At 61.8% G+C, this 21,847-nt stretch overlaps 2 protein-coding genes across 5 annotated transcripts; one reads left to right on the top strand and one right to left on the bottom strand.

Moving 5' to 3' along the window:
* Positions 1–3,202: 3,202 nt before the first annotated feature.
* On the top strand, positions 3,203–11,653 carry Gcgr (glucagon receptor). Of its 2 annotated transcripts, none has more exons than XM_077110516.1 (14): positions 3,203–3,266; positions 7,848–7,985; positions 8,094–8,196; positions 8,867–8,974; positions 9,046–9,167; positions 9,250–9,356; positions 9,430–9,586; positions 9,672–9,831; positions 9,918–9,978; positions 10,196–10,265; positions 10,533–10,621; positions 10,742–10,880; positions 10,952–10,993; positions 11,228–11,653. In XM_077110516.1, exons 1-14 carry the CDS (start codon positions 3,252–3,254, stop codon positions 11,453–11,455), a joined length of 1,539 nt encoding a protein of 512 aa, XP_076966631.1. In that variant the 5' UTR covers positions 3,203–3,251; the 3' UTR covers positions 11,456–11,653. The 2 variants fall into 2 exon arrangements, with proteins under 2 accessions (XP_076966631.1, XP_076966632.1); XM_077110517.1 differs by lacking the exon at positions 3,203–3,266 and adding an exon at positions 3,568–3,679.
* Positions 11,654–16,443: 4,790 nt separating this feature from the next.
* Mcrip1 (MAPK regulated corepressor interacting protein 1) lies at positions 16,444–21,817 on the bottom strand. 3 transcript variants are annotated; one of them, XM_077110493.1, is made up of 5 exons: positions 21,773–21,817; positions 18,286–18,340; positions 18,077–18,195; positions 17,430–17,531; positions 16,444–17,300 (listed from the first exon to the last, which is right to left on the bottom strand). In XM_077110493.1, exons 2-5 carry the CDS (start codon positions 18,291–18,293, stop codon positions 17,236–17,238), a joined length of 294 nt encoding a protein of 97 aa, XP_076966608.1. In that variant the 5' UTR covers positions 18,294–18,340; positions 21,773–21,817; the 3' UTR covers positions 16,444–17,235. The 3 variants fall into 3 exon arrangements, with proteins under 3 accessions (XP_076966608.1, XP_076966606.1, XP_076966607.1); XM_077110491.1 differs by lacking the exon at positions 21,773–21,817 and adding an exon at positions 21,072–21,190; XM_077110492.1 differs by lacking the exon at positions 21,773–21,817 and adding an exon at positions 21,076–21,190.
* Between the last annotated feature and the right edge of the window lie 30 nt (positions 21,818–21,847).

Below are 21,847 nucleotides of genomic sequence, written 5' to 3'. Positions count from 1 at the left end.
TCGACCACTGAGCTATATCCATAGCCTTATTTTGTGTTTTATTTAGAGTCAGTGTCTCACTAAGTTGGTTAGTGCTTCACTTTTTGCTGAGGCTGGCTTTGAACTCCTGATCCTCCTGTCTCAGCCTCCTGAGCTGCTGGGATTTCAGGTGTGGGTGAACACAGCCAGCTCTCATTCCCCCAGCTCACCGTCCCCCCGGGTGGTGAGAGTCACCCCGGAGCCAAATCTCCAGCACTAACCCCCCTTTCTTTTTCTGTGATGGGCTCTGGCTCTGCTGCCCAGGTTGGCCCTGAATGCCTGGACTCCGGGGTCCTCCTGCCTCAGACTCCAGGGGGCTGGGCCACAGCTGTGCCCTGTGAGGGTCGACAGGGGGCTCCAGCTTCATGGCTGCTTCGCCTTTCTGTCTGGTCCCCTCCTGTCCCTGCCCTGGCTCGCTCCCTCTCTCCTCTGCTTGTCGCCCAGGCACTCTTCCCACCCAAGAATGAGGGCCAGGTGCTGGGTGCAGCTGGACGCCCAGGGCCCAGGCCTCGCACTGTCCACCTCTTTTGGTCCTGCAGCCTGGGAGCAGTGGATAGACCCTGCTGGACCCACAGGGCACAGTACCAGCTGCCATGCCAGCATCACGGAGATGCCTCCTATCCATGTGGGGGACGTTCGTGTAAGTTGTGGGGAGAAAATCTGCTGCAGAACCCTACAAGAATTCTGTCGTGCAGGGAGGCGGCTCAGCCATGATCCCAGAGCCCGGGAGGCTGAGGCAGGAGGATCGTAGCTCAAGAGCAGCCTCAGCAGCCCTGCCAGGTGGGTCCTGTCTCAGAATAAAAAAGACTGGGCTGTGGCTCAGTGATGGAGTGCCCTGGGTCCAGCCCAGCCCTCCAGTCCTCAGTGTGCTGATGCAGCTCAGAGTCCTGGAAGGAAGAGCCCTTCTCGGGTGGACACTGACCCCGGGTCTGCTTCCCCCTGCTCTCTCTGTCCTTCCCCTTAGTGTCCACGTTGCTGGGCCCTGAGGACATTCGCAGCTTTCCCCATGTTCAGGAGCAGACACCTCCCTGGAGACCCCTTCAGTGAGGAGAGGGGGACTTGAGGGCAGGCGTGGTCCTGGTCCCCAGGCCCCTGGCCCGTGGGAAGGCCCCGCCCCCCTCGTTCCCAGCTCTCACTGTTTATGTCTCCAAAGTGGGAGACGCGGAGCAGGCCAGGACCAGGCTGCCAGACAGGCTTCATTCAGGGCTTCATGGTGGAGGCCAAGAGACCTCAGTGTGCACCTGGACTCAGGGCACAGCTTGGCCAGTGGGGACTGACTGCCCAGGGGGTCAGTGAGTGGAAAACTACTGCCAGGAACACGGAGGGTGAGGATCTGGCTAAAGCACCCAACAGGGTTCTTGCTGCAGGCCAGGTGACGGGACCAGAGCGAGGGTGATGGAGGAGGAGGACGAGGGAGGGGCTTCCCCTGACTCAGCAGTGGATGCCCTCTAAGGACCCCCCACGCTGTCTCCAGGAAAATGAGGCCCCTCCTCCCTGGCCTCCAGGAAGAGCCTGCCCTGGGCAGGGGGCAGGGGCACGTCGGGGTCCCAGAGCTGAGAGAGCCCACTCCCTGTCCCCTACCTGCTGCGGGACAGTCCCTCCAGCTCCCCATCCCAGCAATGCCACCCACCCGAGCCTCGAAGTCCCAGGGGTGGTCACTTTCAGGGGCAGACGCAGGCTGCAGGACTCAGTCCCCCAAGAGCAAAGCTCATCATCCGGGCTCCAAGGAGGGTGAGATAACGGGGCACAGGAGCCTGGGGCAGGCGGAGACCTTTACCCTCTGGCCCTTTCCTGAGCCAAAGTAAAAAGGCCGGGCCGGGACGGGGTTGCAGATGGGCTGGCAGGAATGGGGGTGTGGGCGGCCAGAACTCCCCTGAGAGCTGGGCCAGGCTAGGGGCAAGGACAGCGGGCAGGGCACCGAGTGTCGAAGCCCCAGTGCCCTGCAGGCACCCAGGAGGGCAGCGATGTCAGGCGTGGAGAAGCCCGTGGGTGGGGCCATGGGGGGAAGGATCAGGGGTTCCAGTGCCCCCTAAAGCAGGAGTAGAGTCCTGGAGAAGGGCCCAAGACAAAAGACTGACTCAGGGGGTTGACTGGAGGCAGGGGAGTTGTGGGGGGTGACCAGGACAGTGGTGACAATGGAGAGAGCAGAGACTCCAGAGAAACCGAGGGAAGCTCATGGAGATGACTGGGCTGCTCAGGAGGAGGCCTTGGGCCAGTGCCAGGTGCCAGGAAGGTGAGGCAGAGGAGAGCCCCTGGACGGGAGTGAAGCTGCGGAGGATCGGGTCAGGGAGAGGGCTCTCGGTGGGCCTGGCACGCGCGTGTGCGTGTGTGTGTGTGTGTTAGGGGGTCTTTGGGAATTGTGGAGACAAGACGCTCTAGAGAGGGGGAGAGGGGGCAGGAGGTGCCCGTCCTGGAAACCACAGCCACACAAAGATCCAAGAAGGCAGGACCCTGGTATCCCAGGATGCGCACAGCCAGGAACCCTGAGGCCCAGTCCTGGCAGGAGCAGGCCTGCTGGTGCTGGGGACTGCCTGCTGGGAGGTGAGCTGGGGAGGTGACAGAGGGGCTGCAGAAGGACCACAGCACCTTGGACGTTGGCTTTGGGGGGCATGGGAGAGGAAATGTCCCCCAGGGTGTCTGGCAGAAGCCTGTGTCTCAGAGCTTTTGGCAGTCCTCAGGAAGGGAGGCACCTGGGAGGAGGGTGGCACAGTGGCAGGGTGCAGGCTGGGCAACAGCAGGGAGCTGGGCCCCCTCAGTGGGGCTACTGAATGGGTGTGCTGGAGGAGGCTCAAGGGGACAGAACAAGGCCCTGAGACCAGGGTGTGGCACAGAAAGGGTTAAAGGGGCACCTAGGGGATCACTTGGCCAGAGACCTCCTGGGTAGCTCACATTCCAGCGCCCCAGTAGCCCCCCACCTGCAAAGAAGGATTGGAGACAGATAATGTCGCCCAGGAGCCGGGTGGGGATAAGTAAAGGGTCACTCCCTCCGGAGAGTCAGGAAGGCCACCCAGACACAGCGGGGAGACCACAGGGAACACAGATGAAGCAAGAGGAAGGGGCCTGAGTCACAGCACCCGCCGGCGCGCCCCCCTTCCTCGCTGGCACACGTGTCCCTGCAGCGAGCTCAGACCTGCAGGCCATGTCAGCGGGGCGGGGATCAGCAGGGAGAGTCCACACCACAGCGCCCAGACCCACCAAGCAGGGTCCATGGGGTCGAGGACCTACAGGACTGGATGCGGGGGATTAAGGTTTGCAGGGCAAGGGTCCACGGGGTCGCAGTCCAGATCAGGGCCTGTGCGGAGGGCCTGCTATCAGGGTCCAGCGACGTGGGTCTCAAGCAGGGGTCAGCTGCGGAGAGGCCCTCGGGGCTGTGAGCAGGGTCTTAGGAGCGCGCTCCGGGGGCCTGGCGTCTGCGCTCGGCGCGCCTCCCGGCCGCCGGTCAGTAGCGCCGGTGCGCGGGCGGGGACCCTCGGCTGCCCCCACCCGGCGGCCGCTCCCGCCCCCGCCCCCTCCCCCTCCGCCGCCCAGTGTCACCGCCGGGAAGTTCGAGCGCAGCAGGCGCCGGGCTCGGGGCTGAGCCGGCGCGGACCCCGAGCGCGCAGCGCTGTGGGCGCCAGACCCGAGCGCGCGGAGAACCGAGGGAGCCTAGCGGCACCGCGCGGTGAGCACTGGGAGGCCCGAGGGCACGGCCCGGGCCGACCCCGCCGGGGCACGGGAGTGGGCGGGCGCGCAAGGCTCAGAGCTGGGCTCCTCGGAGCGGGCGGTCCCCCGGGTCCTTGCCCACGTCGGACGCCTCCTTTCCCAGCCCCGGGGATGCGCCCTCAGCTCTTGGACGGTCACCTGGTCCAGCACCGTCGGTTCAGGGGTCTCAATATTTGCTCTTGCACTCTTGTCCCTGGGACCGCGGCCTCGGGGACCTGGGTGCGGATGGCTGCGGGCCCTGGGACTTGCCCCTCCCTCCAGACCCTCATTCTTCCCTCCACGCGCCCCTCGCAGCACCGAGGCGAGGCACAGGGTCCTGGGCAGCTCCGGCTTCCCACTGTGTCCTGTCCCTGCTCCCCAGACTCCCCAGTAATACCCGGGTTTCCCAGGGTGGGTGAGGGGCACTGGAACCTCGCCGGGCTGTCCTTCCACTTGTGACTTTGACCCGCAGCCAGTGCAGGTCACTGCCCTGCTCCAGCCTCTCTGGAGTCCCCGTCCCTCTTCTGGGTCAGGGGGATTTATGCCCCACTCAGAACGGACTGACCCCTGTCCTCTTGGCGCCAGGCATCCTCTGAGGACCAGCCAGGGCTGTTTTGCTGTCCTTCTGTGTTGGGGACCTGGGGGCTGGGGGTTGGATCTCAACTCGCTCTGGCCTGCATCCCAGGCTTGCCCTGTTGTCAACAGCCCTGGGCTGATCCCGCCCCCAGGCCCTGACCTTCCAGCCACTTGGGTTTCACAGAAACCTCCCACCTCCCGCCTCCTTGGAGTTCTGAGGGTGCCTGAGAGACACCCTCCCACCCCTTCGGATCCTGGGGCACCAAGGGCACTCCCTGCCTTCCTTGGTTAGTGGGCCATCCACTGGATCTGGGGTCCCTCGATCCCCCCCCCCAGTGGAAACTGGTGTGACATTGGCCTGGCCAGGAACACCTGAGTCATGTGTCCGGCTGGAACTGGCATGGGGGGTGTGCCAGCCCACAAGTAGAGGACCAGCCAGGTCAGACCCAGGTGGCTCGTGTGGCCAGATGTGTTTGCTATGGAGGAGGTCATGAGGGGCGGAGCCTGCTGGCAGCAGCCCGGCAGACTGGTGGGCAGCTTCGGGTGTGCCAGCCATCATACCCAACCCTCTGCCCCTTGAAGTCTGGGGCCAGCGACAGGCAAGAAGGAAGAAGGGTGGATGCCGTCAGAACTGTCCTCTGTCACCCTTCCACCCTGCTCCGAGCCAAAGAGGGAATAAGGTGGAAAAGGGCCAGGCCTGGCCAATGTGAGTCCCGAGTGGCACCTCCATATCCCTGGCCGGTCCTGCCAGGTTCCTGCTCACTCACTCATTTGACAGATATTTATCACCGGCCTGAAGAGCTGTCTCTGGGCATCCGTGTTGCCCCACAGTGGGGGCCTGGACAGGCTGTTCAGGTCCACCAGAGCTTCCCTGTGGGGGACACCCTCTGCCCTAACTTGGGCAGTGTAATGATCTGCCCTTGGGCCCGAGCCCCACGTGCCTGTCCTCTTCCCTGGAGACCTCAGCCACACCCCGTCACCCCTTCCCAGAGCTGTCGCCCCCACGTCCTCACCACCCCGCGGTGGAGGACTGACGGCTTTTGTCCTCTCCCACATTCCTATCAGGGGTCCAGAGGAGGATGGCCTGGGCCTCTGATGCCCAGGGACCTGGGGCTGGGGAGTCCTTGAGCCCGCCTGGCCTGGGACACTGAGCTTGTGTAGAGGGATGTCCTCCAGGGTCTCCAGCCCCACCTGCTTGACCTTCTGTGGGGTGGTCTGGGGGCATGGAGCGTGCTCCTCCTGGGCAAGCTGCCGTGGAGAGAGGCAGGCGCCTCCGAGGGCCAGCACAGCCCATCTCCCCTCCACTCTGCCTCTGAACATGACTCTGGGGCTCCTGGTGGCTGGCCCCTGGCTCGAGCAGCCCCTGGAGTGGGCCAGCCACACTCTTTCCCACAGTCAGCTTCTAAGGTCCTCATAGCCCTGGGAGGTCAGCAAGAAGGGTGTCGAAGGCTCCCATTTTCCCAACAGGGATTGGGGGTGAATTTGGGTTCTGGGGTCTTGGGGTCTCCTCCTTGGCTGTCCTTCGTCACTGGGGTGGGCCACCCTCCCACAGTGCCCAGGCCACATCCTCCTATGCCCCCTGCCTGTCTCTCCACTGTCCATCCACCCTGGCCATCCCTGTCCTTTCCCTCTGCCCCACCAACATGCCCACCCATCAGCTCTCTTCCTCCAGGGCCTCAGCTGGAGCCCAGACACAGTGGTCAGGAGTCTTCAGATGGGAGGCCTGCTCTTGGCTGGACTACTTCTGACCCAGCCCAGCTCAGTAGACTGGGCAGCAACAGCAGATGGGGTTGTTTGATCAGAACCAGAAGAGGAGACGTCCCCTTGGCCCCAGAACAGGGGATACCCAAACTCCCCTCCTCCTTCACCTACCTGCCAGCTGCCCTCTTCCCAGTAAGAGCCCTTCACTTGCAGGGCACCACGGCCACACCTGTAATCCCAGCAGCTTGGGAGGCTGAGGCAGGAGGATCATGAGTTCAAAGCCAGCCTCAGCAACTTAGCCTCTAAGCACCTCAGCAAGACCCTCTCTCTAAATAAAATACAAAAAAGGGCTGGGGATGTGACTCAGAGGTTGAGGGCCCCTAAGCTCAAACCCCGAACCAACTATAAATAAATTAATTTTAAAAAGAGGGGCGGTTGGGGATTTAGCTCAGTGGCAGAGTGCTTGCCGAGCCCACAAGGCCCTGAGTTTGGCCCCCAGCCCTGCGGGGAGGGGAACAAAAGTGGGACTGGGGCTGGGGCTCCATGGCAGAGCACTGGCCTGGCATGTGTGAGGCACTGGGTTCGAGTCTCAGCACCATACATAGATAAACAAAATAAAGGTCCATTGACAACTGAAAAAAAAAAAAAAGAGAGAGAGAGAGAGAGAGAGAGAGAGAGCCCTTTACTCTGTGGATCTTTCACTTGATCCTGAGCCTGGATGGCTCCCCAGGGGTCAGGGACTGGGGACCTGCCACTCCTGGGTCCTATGTCCCTCCAGGCCCTGTGTGATCGAAGGCTGCAGCTGGGGTCAGGAGCCCCCAGCAGGCTGTGAGCCACCGCCGTGCTGCAGCAGGATGGCTGAAGTGCAGGGCAGCCCTGTGGCCGAGCTGGCCCCAGCGCTGGACTGGACTTACTGCAGAGGGTTAAAATCCAGGCTGCCCCCCTCAACCTGGTGCCCAGGCCCACCTAGAACCCCTACCTTGGCCACAGCCGCACCCCTCTCCCTCCCTACTGCCCTGTTCTTCCTGACTCTGACTTCCAGTCAGCCATCTGTCTGTCCATCCAGCTGGACACTCCTCACTCCTGTCTGGAGTGCCCAGGAGAGGCCCGTCACGGCCTTCAGGCTCGCAGTGAGGCCTACCCAGCCCTGCAGACCCGGGGGCTCCCCGCCTCTCCTGTGGGACTCAGTTGAGGCAAGAGAGGGTCTGCTGCTTCCAGGACCAGAGAAGCAGGTGTCCCCTGGGCCCCGCCACCGGCAGTACTGATCTCAGAGGAATGCTGCCAGCCAGCCTGTGGTGCCCTAGGGGACCCTGACGCCCAGCCTGAGCCTTGGATGAGGCCATGGGTCCCATGGGCATGCTGGTCTTGGGAAAGGGGGCAGGGTGTGGCAGAGACCACCTGGGCATGTGGCCCACACCTGACCCCTGGCCTGGGGAGAAGTGACGGAAGGCCTGGGCACCCCACCCTGGTGCTCGGCACCCCAAGCGGGCAGCTTGCCTGATGAGCCGGCTTTCCCAGGGGCTGAGAGTAGGTGTGGGGTGGGGGCTGGTGGGGCTGGGCCCGGCTGAGCCACCAGGCTGAGGGAGGAAGTAGATGGCTTAGGGCCTGGTTGCCTCCATGAGCTCTGGGTGGCCACCCAAGAGGGTGGAGGGTGGCTGCCACCCGCCAGCGGGAGGGCTCTGGAATTGTCGACGGACAGACGGCCTAGCGGGGTGGACAGTGACCTCCAGCTCCTCCAGCCCCTCACTGGCACAGACCACGTCGGCTCCCCGCTCTGTGTCCTCCACCTCAGCAGACTCAGAGGCTGGTTGTTGGGGGAAGGACCCCGGGTCAGGCCTCTCCCTAGATCCCCTTGCTCTGACCCTTTGCAGCTCCAGGGGACCTGTGAACACCCCCAAGGAGCCTGTTGTGAGGCCCCTGCCAGATGTAGGGGACAGCTACCCAGAGGCATGTCCCCCGTCCGGCCCTGGCATCCCAACCTGCTGCTGCTGCTGCTGCTGGCCTGCCAGGTGAGGCTGCACAGCCTCTGCCCGGTGCGGAGGGCCCCAGTCTGCCCTGTGCTGACTGCCGCTGGTTCTCTGACTGTGCTTTCTGGCTGTTGTCCCCTGGTCCACCAGCCGCAGGCCCTCTCTGCCCAGGTGATGGATTTCTTGTTCGAGAAGTGGAAGCTCTACAGTGACCAATGCCACCGCAACATGAGCCTGCTGCCTCCCCCAACTGGTGAGTCCCCGCAGGCCCCAGCTCCTGCCCGGCTGTGCAGCCTGGAGCTTGCTCCCGGGAAGGCTTCCTGGGTGCCCAGATGGCCCACAAAGTGGGAAACAACAGAGAGGGCAGAGTGGCCCCAGGACGGTGTGCTTCACTGTCCTGGCTGCTGCCACAGTGCCCCACAGAGGGCAGCCAGTGCTCAGGGGAGATGACTGGCAAAGCCCCCAGACCAGGCAAGTGGGAGGGAGATGGGTCAGATGCAGACACAGGCTGGTGGTCACTCTGGTGCAGGGAGAAATGGGGCCAGAGAGCACACCCTGGGGTCCTGCACTGTCAGATGCGGGACAGCAGCCTGCGACAGCCGTAGGGAGGGCTCTGGATGGAATCGGGGTTCAGCCCCCAGGGGAAGGTGCTGGAGGAAGGTGGGGAAGGAGAACCCAGTGTGGGTTTGGGACAGAGGTCTCTAAGGGAAGGTGCCTTGAGGGCCAGGCTGGACTGGACACTAGGTGGGTGTGGGAGGCAGAGAGCTGGGGAGGAGTCAGGGGTGGTCAGGTGGGGGAGGCCGAAACTCTGGGCTGCAGGCCTGGAGAGGAGATAGGGAAGCTCAGGAGCTTCCAGGAGGAGGTGGAAGGGTCCTGGCCAGGCCCTCCAGGAGCCTCCCGCCCCTGCCAACCCGCCTCTGCAGACCTGGTCTGCAACAGGACCTTCGACAAGTACTCCTGCTGGCCAGACACCCCTCCCAATACCACGGTCAACATCTCCTGCCCCTGGTACCTGCCTTGGTATCACAAAGGTAACCTGAAAGGTCTGGGGGTGCTGGGGGGCTGGGCCTGGAGCCGGAGTGAACAGAGCCTGTCCCCCCAGTGCAGCACCGCCTGGTCTTCAAGAAGTGTGGGCCGGATGGGCAGTGGGTGCGTGGGCCCCGGGGACAGCCATGGCGCAACGCTTCCCAGTGCCAGATGGAGGACGAGGAGCTCGAGGGCCAGGTCAGCAGGGTGGGTGGGCACCGTGGGACCAGTCAGAGGCAGGGAGTGGCCCCCAGCCCTGAGCAGCCACTGTGGTTCACAGAAGGAGGTAGCCAAGATGTACAGCAGCTTCCAGGTGATGTACACCGTGGGCTACTCCCTGTCCCTGGGGGCCCTGCTGCTCGCCCTGGCCATCATGCTGGGCCTCAGGTATGCTGCCTCCTCCATCCTGCGCAGGGCAGCCCCAGGGCAGGTGCTGGGCACTGATCCACTGTCCCTGCAGCAAACTCCACTGCACCCGCAACTACATCCATGTGAACCTGTTTGCATCCTTTGTGCTGAAGGCCAGCTCTGTGCTGGTCATCGACTGGCTGCTGAAGACCCGTTACAGCCAGAAGATTGGGGATGACCTCAGTGTCAGCATCTGGCTCAGCGATGGGGTGAGTGCCCAGAGCAGATCAGCCTAGGCTGCTGCCACCTTGGGCAGGCAGGGTGGTGACGGCTGCCCACGCTGGCCCTGCCCAGGCGGTGGCCGGCTGCCGTGTGGCCGCAGTGATCATGCAGTATGGCGTGGTGGCCAACTACTGCTGGCTGCTGGTGGAGGGCGTGTACCTGCATGGCCTGCTGGGCCTGGCCTCCTTCCCTGAGCGAAGCTTCTTCACCCTCTACCTGGGCATTGGCTGGGGTGAGTGAGTGAGTGGCTCTGTCCACTGGTGCTGGGATTGGGCGGGCCAGGCAGCACTGCAGGCCCACAACCGCTGCCCCTTACAGGTGCGCCCCTGCTGTTCATCATCCCCTGGGCGGTGGTCAAGTGTCTGTTTGAGAACATTCAGTGAGTAGGGCCGGTGAAGCACGGGCCATGCAGCTGGGCGGGGCGGCTGAGGGAGGTGGGGGAGGGACTTCTGTGCAAACCTAGTGCCTGGGCAAGGGGTCACTGTGGCCTTTCCCCTTCCTTGTCCTGAGGTAGATCCCAGCAAAATCAGATGGGGGGCTGAGAGACTTGGGGTGGGGGCTGCGTGCACCCCAGGTCGTGAGTGGCCACCCCACAGGTGCTGGACCAGCAATACCAACATGGGCGTCTGGTGGATCCTGCGAGCCCCGGTCTTCCTGGCCATCCTGGTGAGGAAACGGGACACCTCTGTCCCAGCAGGAGGGGTTCCCCAGTTCCCCCTTCCTTGGCCTTCTGGAGCCCTAGGAGAGGTAGCATCTGGCCTGCGAGGAAGTGGGGGCCCCGGCACTCTCCAGGACGCTGGCCTGGGCTGCCAGCAGGATGCCTTCTTTGGCTGGGCTCCAGCCAGCCCAGGGCCACATGGCTGTCGGCCCACCTGCTGGGGCCCAGTGGGGACCACAGACCCTGGGTGGCCCTGACCTGGGCCCTCCTCCCAGATCAACTCCTTCATCTTTGTCCGCGTGGTCCACCTTCTCATCACCAAGCTTCAGGCCCGCCAGATGCACTACGCTGACTACAAGTTCCGGTGGGTGTGAGCAGTGGCCGGGGCACACAGAGCTGCAGATGCCAGAGAGGGGGCACCAAGGCCCTGTGGGCTGACCTGGCTCTGGACAGCAGGCCGGGCACTCAAGCTCCACTCCTGCAGGCTGGCCAGATCCACCCTGACCCTCATCCCCCTGCTGGGGGTCCACGAAGTGGTCTTCGCCTTTGTGACCGATGAGCAGGCTCAGGGGGCCCTGCGCTCCGCCAAGCTCTTCTTTGACCTCTTCCTCAGTTCCTTCCAGGTGAGCCCCACGCCCCACCCTCCCCCTGCTCAGAGACCCGGGACAGGTTCCTGACCGCCCCTTCCTTCCAGGGCCTGCTGGTGGCTGTCCTCTACTGCTTCCTCAGCAAAGAGGTAGGTGGGGGCTCGGCCAGGGAGTGGCACGGGTGCCAGTCCCCCCATATGTCCTTCCCTTCCTCCTGTGTTTAACTGAGATGGTTGCCATGGCAGTGGGTGTCAGGACCCCAGAGTCCTCAGGGAGCACCAGCGTGGGGGTCTCCAGCCTCTGCAGGCCCTGGCTTTCCCTGTGGTGAGGGGGGAGAGTGTGGGGCCGAGGTTCAGGGACACCAGGTGGGACCCCTCCCCCAGGTACAGGCAGAGCTGCTGCAGCGCTGGCGGCGCTGGCACGAGGGCAGAGTGCTGCAGGACCCGCGACGCAGCAGCAGCCCCTCGGCCCCAGCTAGGCCTTGCCGTGGCCCCTCCTTCGAGAAGCTTCGACTCGTGAAGGGTGGCAGCAGCAATGGAGCTGGTCAGGACCCCTCTGCAGAGACCTCCTTGGCCTGTGGCCCCCCTGAGTTGGCTGAGAGGCCCTTCTGAATCTCTGCTGGACTCAGGCACCAGACAGGGCATCACCGAACACCCCAGGACTGGACACCTGGCTGAGGCCAGAGGGGCAGGACAGCTGGACAGTGGCTGCCACTGTCCATGTCCCCCCTGCTGTCCCTGGGGCACAAGCCCAGTGGTGGGAAGTTGTGCATGAACTGCAGGCATGCCTGCCTGTTGGTCTGTCCTGTGCGTGTGGAAAGGTGTGTCCTCCAATAAAGAGCTGAGTAGTGGCTGGGTGGATTGCAGGGCTCAGCTGGGAAGGCCCGAGTGGGTGCGGCAGGGTGGATGGGCGCAGGCTGGTGCACTCCCTGGAGGGGCCCCTCTGATCCCTGTTGTACAGGGAGCTGGAAGGGTCCCCAGGGTGGCTAGCAGTGCCTGTCCTCCCATGCTGGATCAGGTCAGGGGCCCCTCTGAAGGCTTTGGCCTCACTCCCCCAACAGGTCACCATTCACCAGCAAAGGGATATGATGGGGCAGTGGGGGCTGAGGGAGGCCACTGGCACACAGCCTCACAGGAACACCAAATTTACTCAGAGGGTGTCTTCCAAAAGCCTCCACCAGGACAGAAGGACCATGGACACTTGGCTCAGTCCTGCTCTTCCTGGAGCCCAGCCTCTGCTCCTGAGCTTTAGCTACTTGGTGGGTTCTGGGCCACACAGTGTTTGCAGTGGGGAGAAACGGCTTCCCAATCACTGTGGGTGGGGGTAGCAGCAGGGTCTGCCCAACCTCTGCACAGCCCCTGTCACCTAGCAGACGCTCTGCCCATAACAGTCCAGGCCCATCCTGTGGTGGGTGGGCACACTCCCTGCCGGGTGGAGGTGGGGTGACACCAGCCGGAAAAGAGCTGCCCCAGGACTGGATGCAGGAAAGGCCTGGAAGTGCTTTGGGGTGGGAGGTCCAGATCAGGGGTGCACCCTGAGTCCAAGCTGAGGCACGGTGCAGAATGGTAAGTTTTGCACCCATGAGTTTAGATGTGCCATCCAGGACCATGTTGCTGGGCAGAAGCAAGTCCAGAGTGGTAGCCTGTGAGGGGACTGGTCAGCCTCCGGGGTGGCCTACAGTGGGTACCATGATGCCTGGTGGTATGCATGCATGGGGTGGAGAAGGAGCCAGACAGGTGTCCCTGTTCCAAGCCTGTTCCAAGGGGCTGGTGGAAGGTGGCCACTGGGCCCTGGGGGAGGAGTGCCACAGCCCGGCTGGAGCCACTCAGGCAGAGCTGGGCTAATTGGAGCAGATGAAAGGACATGAGGCCTCTCAGGAAAGGTAAATAGAATGACCCACGAGGCGGGGCCCTCCCAGGGAGGCCCTCTCCCAGCACCCTGCCTGCAGGCCTGAGGCCGGAGGGAAGTCAGAGGGCACAGACAGAGGCTGGTTTAGAAGTAGCTGTATCTGCTGGAGGCTTGAGGCACCTGACCAGCTCTCATGCCAGGTGCCCAGGCCTGCGTCCTGACTCTCTATGGAGCCCTAGTTGCCTATATGGGCACAAAGCCACACCGAGTTAGCACAGGAGGGGCAAATTCTCCTTCACGGCAGCTGAGCTCAGGGTTGGGGACTGCCTTGGGGGTAAGTTGCTCTCCTGGGGCCTCCTGACAGCCCTCCCTACCCCAAGTCCCTCCCCTTGTCCTCCTTCAACCCTGCCCCATCCCCATCCCCAAGGGAACTGGATGGAGCAGGCTGCTGGAGTCAAGGGTGGAGGTGGGGCCTGGCCAGGGCTGGACTCATCAACCAATAAACACTGGTCCTGATGGGCAGTCCTGTAGATGGGCAGGTGCCCACAGAGAAGAGGCCCCGCCCCTCTCATCTCTCAGTGCCCCCTGCCTCTTCTGCCCTGCTGCCCACTCCCTTCCTGCAGGGAGTCTGAACGAATGTGCTGCAGAGCAAGCTCCAAGGCTCCCCTGGGTGGGGCCAGGCTGCAGAAGCCTGCTCCCAGAGGGATGTGTGTGAGCGAGTCGTGTGTCCTGTGACCCCCTGGAATGGGCACTGCTGAGGAAGGGTGGACCTCAGCAGTCAGGATGGAACCTGGGGAGGGCACCTCCAGCCTGGCAGGAGGCCTGGGGGGACCTCTCGAGGACATGGAAGTGACTGAGCACACTCAGGGGAGAATTAAATGACAGGGCAGAGTTCAGAACTTATTAGGAACTCCAGGAAAATAGAGTTGGGCAGAAAATAGAAAACAAGTCTCACCTGCCCTACAGCTCAGTGCTGAGTACAAACAGGCAAGAGCTACATAGGGAAAGTGGAGGACAGCAAAAGCTCACGTGTGTGGCCACATGTTCCTAGGGAGGGGGGACTGTAGCTCGGCAATAGAGCTTTGTTTGGGCCAGGCATTGGTGCCAGGGCCAGAAACACAAAAATAAATTAAGTAAACTTAGAAGAGAAAGAGGCAGGGGCTGTGGCTCAGGGGTTGAGCACTTGCCTAGCACCTGTGGGGCACTGAGTTCAATCCTCAGCAACACCTAAAAATAAAAATAAGAAAAGGTGTTGTGTCCACCGAAAACTGAAAAATAAATGTTAAAAAATTCTCTCTTCTATCTTTAAAAAATATTTAAAAAAAAAATAAAAATAAAAGCATTGTGTTCATGTAAACTAAGGGGGCAGGGAGCAGGAAGCCCAGCCAGGTGCAGTGGTGCATGCCTGTGATCCCAGCAACTCTGGAGCCTGAAGCAGGAGGATCACAGGTTTTGAGGCCAGCCTGGGAAACTCAGTGAGCCCGTCTCGAAATTGAAAAAATAAATTTAAAAGGGTTGGAAATGTAGCTCAGTCATAGAGCACCCCCGAGTTCAATCCCTGGTGCCCCCCCCAAAATAAAAAATTAACAAAATAAGTGCTTAAAGGGATAAACACTTAAGGGGTGGGGGGTGGCTCAGTGGTGGAGCCCCAGTACTTTAAAATAAACAAAAACAAACAACAAAAAAGCCCCGCAACCAAATTTCCCTTGAAGGTCACTGTTTCCTGATGTGTAAATGAGGGTGGTAAAACTTCCCCACAGGGCTGGAAATGTGGCTCAAGCGGTAGCGCGCTCGCCTGGCATGCGTGCGGCCCGGGTTCGATCCTCAGCACCACATACAAAGATGTTGTGCCTGCCAAAAAACTAAAAAATAAATATTAAAAAAATTCTCTCTCACTCTCTCCACTCTCTCTTAAAAAAAAAAAAAAAAAAAAACTTCCCCACGTAGTGGCCAACGAAGAGTGCTGTGTGGGTTCCTGCACAACCTACACAGGTGACACAGGAGGGACCCTAACTCACAAGGATGCTCACTTCATCTCCCCCAGCCGTCCCCCTGAGCCACTAGGCTGGATGAGAGTAGTCACAGGCACCTCAGAGGAGGGAGATGAGGCAGGGGGCTGGTCTGACGGGCCCTAAGGAACTGAGGTGTGAGGTGGACAGCAGGGGTGAACCTGCCCCAGTGCTGCTCTAGCTCCCTGGACCACGCCTGCGCTCTCGGCCCACTGTGGCTACAGGAACACTGGCCGCATGAGGTGGACTTGGCTCTGCAGTGGTCCCTGGCAGCCCTAGGTGCAAGGCTGGCGGGCTTGCTGCGGGGCTGAGTGGACCCCAGTGGACACATCTTGGCAGGCCTTCCAGGCAGGCTCTTTCTCCCCTTCCCTGCTCGTCCCTGGCCTAGGCCACAACAGCTTCAACCCAGGACTGTCACAGTGCACTAGGCTCTGCTGCAGGAGGGTGTGAGGCAAGCCCTCCTTCCAATGCCCAGGTGTTGTTGTAGACCATGCCCAGGGCCTCTAGCTGGCAGAGTGCTAGGGAAGACCTTAAGGTGTGCAAGGGGACACAGATATGCATGCCCCAAGGGACCCTGGGTGTGGCCACATCCCAGGGCAGGCCCCAGAAGGCTGGAAGCCCAAGTCAGCACTCTCCCTCAGGCTGTCTCCAGATCATGTTGGGCACTAACTGCCCAGCGACCATTCAAGGAGGGGCCTTCAGATCACCACAGCTCAAACTCACTTTGCACCTGGGGAAACTGAGGCAAATCATGGCCACAGGCACTAGATTCTCACCTGAAGAAGAGTGGGTGGAACTCGTTGCAAGGCACTGAGGTAGGCACTAACCAAAGAACCTGAGGCTGGAGACTTGGCAACTTGCTCAAGGACCCCTCTGCCTCTGGGAAGGGGTGGGAAGCCTCCAGCAGGCCTCATGTGCAGGTGGGTCTCACACCTTTGCTGGTCCTGGCAAACACAAGGGATGGAAAGCACACCTGTTGGGGCCTTGCTTGTTCTGTCCACTGCCTTGACCTGAGTGGTCTAGGGTGCTCGGAGACACTGGTTGGTACATGGTGTGGAGATGTGCCCGGGCAAGCCATGTGCCATCCTCTCCAGTAGCAAGCTTGGGTGACCCCAGCTTGGGACACTCAAAGCCTCTATGGAAGGCCTTGCAGATCCCCAGGGACTAACAAGGCCACATGTTCCAGGGGTGCCACTGGCACCAAGGTGGAACTGATCCTCATAGGCACTGTCCTCTCCCATGGAGACTTGCCCAGCCCACCCCCAGAAGCCCATGGGGTCACTCAAGCCTCGGAATACCCTTCTGGGAAAGGGTGTTCCTGAAATAAATTCCGGTTTGGCTCTGTCTCAGGGGCAGAAGCGTTCCAGGGCTGTTTCCACGTCTGAAGGTCAAATGCAACTGGGGCTCTCGGGGGCCCAGCAGTATGCTTCCATGTGGACACTGGGGAAGCCAACTCCCTGTCAGTAGGCCAGGCCATAGAAGGTGGGTCCAGGGCAGCAGATGGTTGCCCACTTGCCCCAGGGTCCTACCCCTAGAGAGAATGGCCTCAGGAGAGCCTCTAGTCTGGACAAGGGCTGACTGTTCAGAGCAGCTCATCTTTCCCCTCCTGGACACCCTCAGACCCCTGCCCTGTTCCCTGACTCACGCTGAGAAGTGCTAGGCAGAGCCTCTACATGGCTGGAGTCCCCTGTCCAGGTGTGTGGGCTGCAGGACAGAGGGTTGACAGATGGCCAAGAGGCCACTCCCAGTGCCACCCATGTTTATTCACAGACCCCCCGGCTCTGGGGCCACACAGACACTTGGCTTCCAGAGGGTACATGAAAAAAAGGGGCCCTGGTGACCCTCCCACACACTCCAGAGAGCCAGGACAGGCCCAACAGCACCATTTCAGGTCAGCCTTGGCACCCCTGGCCCAAGGGTGCCTCTGTGGCCACCGGGCTTAGGCACCAGGCCGGGTCTGGTTTCTGGGGACCCATTTAGGGAGGTCAGTACTGTCTCAGGCTGAAACCTGGTGCCATCCTGAAGCTGAGGCAGGGAAGGGGAGGCTGGACAGTGGGGGCAGGGTGGGGGAGGCTCCCCAAGTGTCCAGGCCAGAGGACCAGCAAAAGTCTGTGGGGGACCCAAGTTGGGTGCAGGTGCAGCTGTGCTTGTCCCACTTCCTGGTCATCTCAAGGACAAAACCGGCCAGTCCCACCAACCTGGGAAACAGGCCCCCTTTTCTCCTTCCTGATCCCGCAGTGGACAGGAACAGAAGGGAGGGGCAGCAGCAGGTGAGAAGGGACTGGGGTCAGGGCCTCTGGCGGGGGCAGGCAGGGCCAGACCCCCCTCCAAGTGACAGGGGCAGCTTGAGATCCCCAGGGAGGACAGGAGGGGCGCAGAGAAAAGTGGCCTCAGCCATCAATTCTGCTGACCCTAGGGCTTGCAGCCCACTGGAGCACAGCCCCTCCCTCCTCCTGGGAGGGCCTGCAGGACAGGAGGAAGCCAACATCAAGTGCACCCTCATCTTCCAGCGGCCAGGGGAGGGCGCTGGCGCTCTAGGACTTCTTGGCATCCTGCGTATTCCGGCGTTTCAGGTCACTCAGGTCAATCGGCTTGAAGGCTGCCGGGAAAGGTGTGGTCAGTGCTGGCACAGGCCCCTGGCCACCCCCACCTCTGGAAGCCCCTGAGCACGTTGGTAGTGTGGGCAGGAAGCAGGTGGCTGTCCTGTGCCCCCCATGGCCCCACTCACTCTTCAGGCTGGGGTTGGGAACCTTCTCCACGTACTCCTCCACCAGGCCCCGCTCGCCACCTGACAGCTGGCTGCGCAGGTCTCGCTCCACACCCTGCCAGGCTGCCACAGGCGAGGGCAGTGGGGTCAGTGTCAGGCAGAGGCCAGCCAGGAGACACCCCTCTCCCTCTGCCAGCTGAAGGTATCTTCCAGCACCCAGCACTCCCCATCATGGGCCTGGACTCTCAGAGATGACCCATCTGACCCAGCTTGGCTTCCCAGGAGTGCTTGGCCTTGGCTCAGCCCTCCTTCCACGTCCTCCACCCACCCCGACTCTGGGTCAGCAACTGCTGGGGGCACCCATCTTCCACACCTCCCTCCTCTCCCTAGCACCCCCAGTGCCGAGGACAGGCTGCCAAGGACAGGCTGCAGAGGCCATCTCCTCTGGGGTTATGCCTACTCCCTCACCCTCCTCTAGGGCTTTTAAGTGTCCTCTGTCACTCAATCTGCCTATCCCTCCCCTCAGATTTGGAAGGACTGATGGGGCACCAACACCCAGAGTGGTGCAGTGGAGGCAGGAAAGGGCCCAAGGGAGCTCCTGGGCATCGGGGCAGAGCAGGAAGGCTGACCATTCCCAGGAGGAGGAGCCCCTGCGCAGGCATACCCACCTTCATAAATAAAGCGCACATTCTCCTCGTGGGCGGGGGTGAAGATCTCACTGCTGTTGGTGGGCGAGCGCGGGCTGCTATTTCTTTTGCCGTTGTAGACGACTCTGGAGACGGGGGAACTAGGGGAGGACAGAGCATGAGGCTGGGTGCAGGGCAGAGCAGGCCCACTCTCACCCCAGGTGAGGGCCATCATGCTGCCCAGAACACACCTGGTCATAGCTGGTCCTCTGGTCCTGGTGCTCTGTTGCAGGATCCCCTCAGCCTCTGAAACAGAAGCCCCAGAACACAGGAGTGGGACAGAGCATGACCCCTCTAGCAGAGGGGCAGGGTGCAGGCACGTCCACTGCCTCCTTCTAAGCTGTGGTCAAACTATGTGGACCTGTCACCATCCAAGGGACACAACAGAATAGTGGGCTCCAAACAATACTGGGCAGCCTAAGGCTGGGGCAGGGTCAGCTGGAGGAGTTAGGGGCACCAGGTTAGGTCAGACACATGCAGGACGCAGAGAGTGAGCTGGCCTGGTGCTCGGCCCCATCAGTAGGCAGGGGCCTCTCTTAGCGCCAGGTTGAGTGCCCCCTACTGGCTGCACAATGGGGATGAGGAACCAGCCACACACCAGAGGCCCCAAGGCTGCCTGGTCCCCTCGGGCTGGGGTGTGAGCAGGAACAGACCTATCAAGACGGGGGCAGTGGGGAGCTGCCAGGCCTGACCAGGGACCAAGACTGAGGCGGGTAGTGCCAGTTTAGTCTCAGCTCAGGGGATTTTCACAGCTTGAGTCTATTTTGGGGGTGGCCAGCTGTGGACATATGGTCCACACAGAATGCGACCCATGTGCTAGGGACAAGGCAGCCCCAGAAGGGGGCCTGTAGTATAGAATCCTACCCACCCATCCCCAGGGTGAGGGGCTCCACGCAGCCCAGAACACACAGCTGCAGCCCCTCGTGAAGGGCAGGAGATTGACAATCTGGGCTCTCCCGCCCTAGCTGCCAAGCGGTCGTATAATGATTCATCGACTGAACGCGGCACAAGTGAACATAGCCCACCACCAAAACAAGAACAAAAAGGGTACAGTTAGCTGAGGGGGCCTAGGACCCTGTGCCCCCCGCAACGTGCTCATGCTTTCTTGCACTCCAGGGGCTCTCTGCCCATGGTCCTCCAGGGCTACCAGCCTGGTAACGCCAGAGCACAGGGAAAGCCCTGTGGACCTGATGAGGCAGTAGGACCAGGTGGACAGCCTCAGAGAAGGAGGCACTCAGCACCCGGCCTCAGCTCCCAGGGCCCAGAAGGCCTGCTGTCCCACGCCAACTGCTGTGTCCAGGGACTCCTACCTCCAAGCCTACCCTCCCTTCCCAGTGAAGCCTCAGCCTCAGGCTCGGTGGCCACAGCCTCCAGTGGCTGCCTGGCTTTCACAAATGCCATGCCCTCAACCTGGGTCCCCCTGCTGGCACCAGCCTGGCTGGCAATGATGTTTGTGTTTGGCCAAGTAAGAACACCTGAGCATGTTTACTGGCCAGGCCTGAGGGAAGCATAACACCAGATGAGCAGGGTCCTGAAGGCGCAGACAGGCAGGGGGCTGAGCCTGGGACCTCAGCAGGGGAATGGGTGGGGGAAATGGCTCAGGCAGCAGAAGTGCCAGAAAGCACACACACAAAAATCCCTCCAGGCTTCAGAAGGCTATCAGGTTGCCGCCCGTTGCTCTGCAGCCTAAGCAGTGAGTGGAGGTCTTGTCCAGGCAGACCGAGGGACAGGGACGGTGGAAGGAGAGGCTGTCACTGAGCAGCCAGGGAGAAGGCTGTCTCCAGAGCCCATTCAGCACAGCTCTCCCAGGCCTCCACGCCACTGGGGTCACCACCAGGGGAGGAGGAGGGGCAGGGTGGGCAATGCCACCCCAAGCTCTGCATCCCTCCCTGACTTTGCCTTCTCTCTTCCATAATCATTTCTTCAGCACTGGGGCCCAACACCTCAGCCTACATGCAATTGTTCTTTATGTGCTGCCAAAGGTTGAACCTAGGCCTCCCACATGCAAGTGAAGCGTCCCACCATTAGCGACACCCCCAGCCTGCTGAATTTTAACTTCAACACAGGTTCCCGCAGAGTTGCTGAGGCTGGCCTTGAACTTGCAATCCTGCCTCAGCCTCCTGAGTAGCTGCGATTCAAGCATGAATCATGCATGCCAATTCTAAGATACCTTTCCCTCATGACTCTGAAATTGGGTTGTATCTAACTATCGCTAACATGTCAAAGTTTGGCAGTTTTTTTTTTTTTTTTTCTCTACAGACCATGAAACAAGAGGAAGCTCATCAAGCAGTGTCTCAGACCTGAGAACTCCAGAGTCCCTCCACCAACAGACTTCCTCCATTCACTATCCCCACCTTGCGTACACTCAGTCCAACCCTGCTGCATCGGCCTCCCAGAGCTGGGGACATTCTGGACACCTTCCACGTCACTCACCAGAGAGATGCCAATGGCCTCTTCTGCCATCAAGCCCAAGGCCCAGGTGTTTCATGTTCTCTCAGGTGTCACCTACTGCTACACCCCCACCCCAATCCCAAATGCAGTCTTTGCCACAGAACTGCCTGCCACTTGCCACCCCTCAGTGGAAGTGACCTTCCAGTCTACGTGCTGTGCAGGACTCAACTGCTTCTAGTCTTGATGGCCCAGTCCACAGGGCCAGAAATACCCTGGCCAGAGGTTGTCCATCCCTCCTCTGCCACCTCCAGGAAAGTCCCTCTTGGCCTCAGCATCCCCATATGGAGTACCACATGAAGCCCCTGCCTCAGCTCCTTAACCAACAGAACCACGGCAGGTCATCACACACCATTTTGTCCAATTGGACACTTTTAAGAATGAAAGGGGATGCTGTTGATTACTAAGCAGGATGGGAAGATAGAGCCAGCCCACTGGTAATGACCACCACCCAGAAAAGTACAGGGTACTGAAGAGACTGCGTGGTCACAGCAGACACAAAGGTGCTTTGCACACACTGCTCTGGTACCTACAGCTGGGACAGCAAGAAGGCACCTGATGACCCCCATCCTTCCCGGGTCGGCAGCTGGGTGGGCCCAAATGCTGAGGCTGGCCCAAGCCCCCTGCAGCATGCCTCAACGCTTGCCGGCACCCCAAGGCAGGAGGCCCGACGCCCAGGGCATCCCTCGGGCTCTGCTCGCTCTGGCCGTCCACCGCAGGCTGGGAGGAGCGTCGGCGGAAGCGGCCGGCTCCAAGGGACCCCGGGCTTCAGAGCGTCCTGGGCGAGGCAGCGGCGGAAACGGCGAGAGTGCGGGGGGGGGGCCGGGTCGCGCCTCGACCGCTCCCCTCGCGGCCACGAGCCGGGGACGCGGCACCAGGTGGTACTCTTGTCAGCAAAGTGACGACGGGCGTCCACGAGCAGGGCCGGCGGTGCGGAGGCCGCGTTCCTCCCTCTGCAGTTCTGAGCCGCCGCTGCCCCTCGGAGTTCTCTATCCCCTTGGGCCGACCACCGGCCGAGCGGGGCCAGGGGGGCCGGCCGCAGGCCCGGCGCCTTGTCTGCACCCGCCTGCGGCGCCGCCGCGCGCGGACACTGCCCGCCACGCGCCTCGGCCCCGGCCACTCGCTGCCGCCCGGGGGCGCGGCGGGAGCAGCCTGGCAGCAGCCTCGGGCCCGCCGCCCGCCCCGCCCCGCCCCGCGGCCCAGACCCGCCGCCGGCCGCGCCCGCCTCACCTCGCCCGCTGCGCCGCCGCCTCCCCAGGGCCGGCCGGAAGTGACGCCCGCGCAGGCGCAGAGGGCACGTGACCG

This window comes from Callospermophilus lateralis, chromosome 11 (assembly GCF_048772815.1).
Source record: "Callospermophilus lateralis isolate mCalLat2 chromosome 11, mCalLat2.hap1, whole genome shotgun sequence".
In the NCBI taxonomy this organism is placed as follows: Eukaryota; Metazoa; Chordata; class Mammalia; order Rodentia; family Sciuridae; genus Callospermophilus; species Callospermophilus lateralis.
Note: the sequence above shows the minus strand (reverse complement) of the source record. Positions and strands in the feature narration are given on the sequence as shown.

Coding starts and splice junctions, on each gene's coding strand:
- Gcgr (XM_077110516.1), top strand. Junction 8,975..9,045: donor CCTGCCTTGGTATCACAAAG/GTAACCTGAAAG, acceptor CTGTCCCCCCAG/TGCAGCACCGCCTGGTCTTC. Junction 9,357..9,429: donor GCCATCATGCTGGGCCTCAG/GTATGCTGCCTC, acceptor CTGTCCCTGCAG/CAAACTCCACTGCACCCGCA.
- Mcrip1 (XM_077110491.1), bottom strand. CDS start 21,174: ATGCTGCAGGGGGCTTGGGCCAGCCTCAGCATTTGGGCCCACCCAGCT. Junction 18,196..18,285: donor AGAGGACCAGCTATGACCAG/GTGTGTTCTGGG, acceptor GTCCTCCCCTAG/TTCCCCCGTCTCCAGAGTCG. Junction 17,301..17,429: donor TCCCAACCCCAGCCTGAAGA/GTGAGTGGGGCC, acceptor CTTTCCCGGCAG/CCTTCAAGCCGATTGACCTG.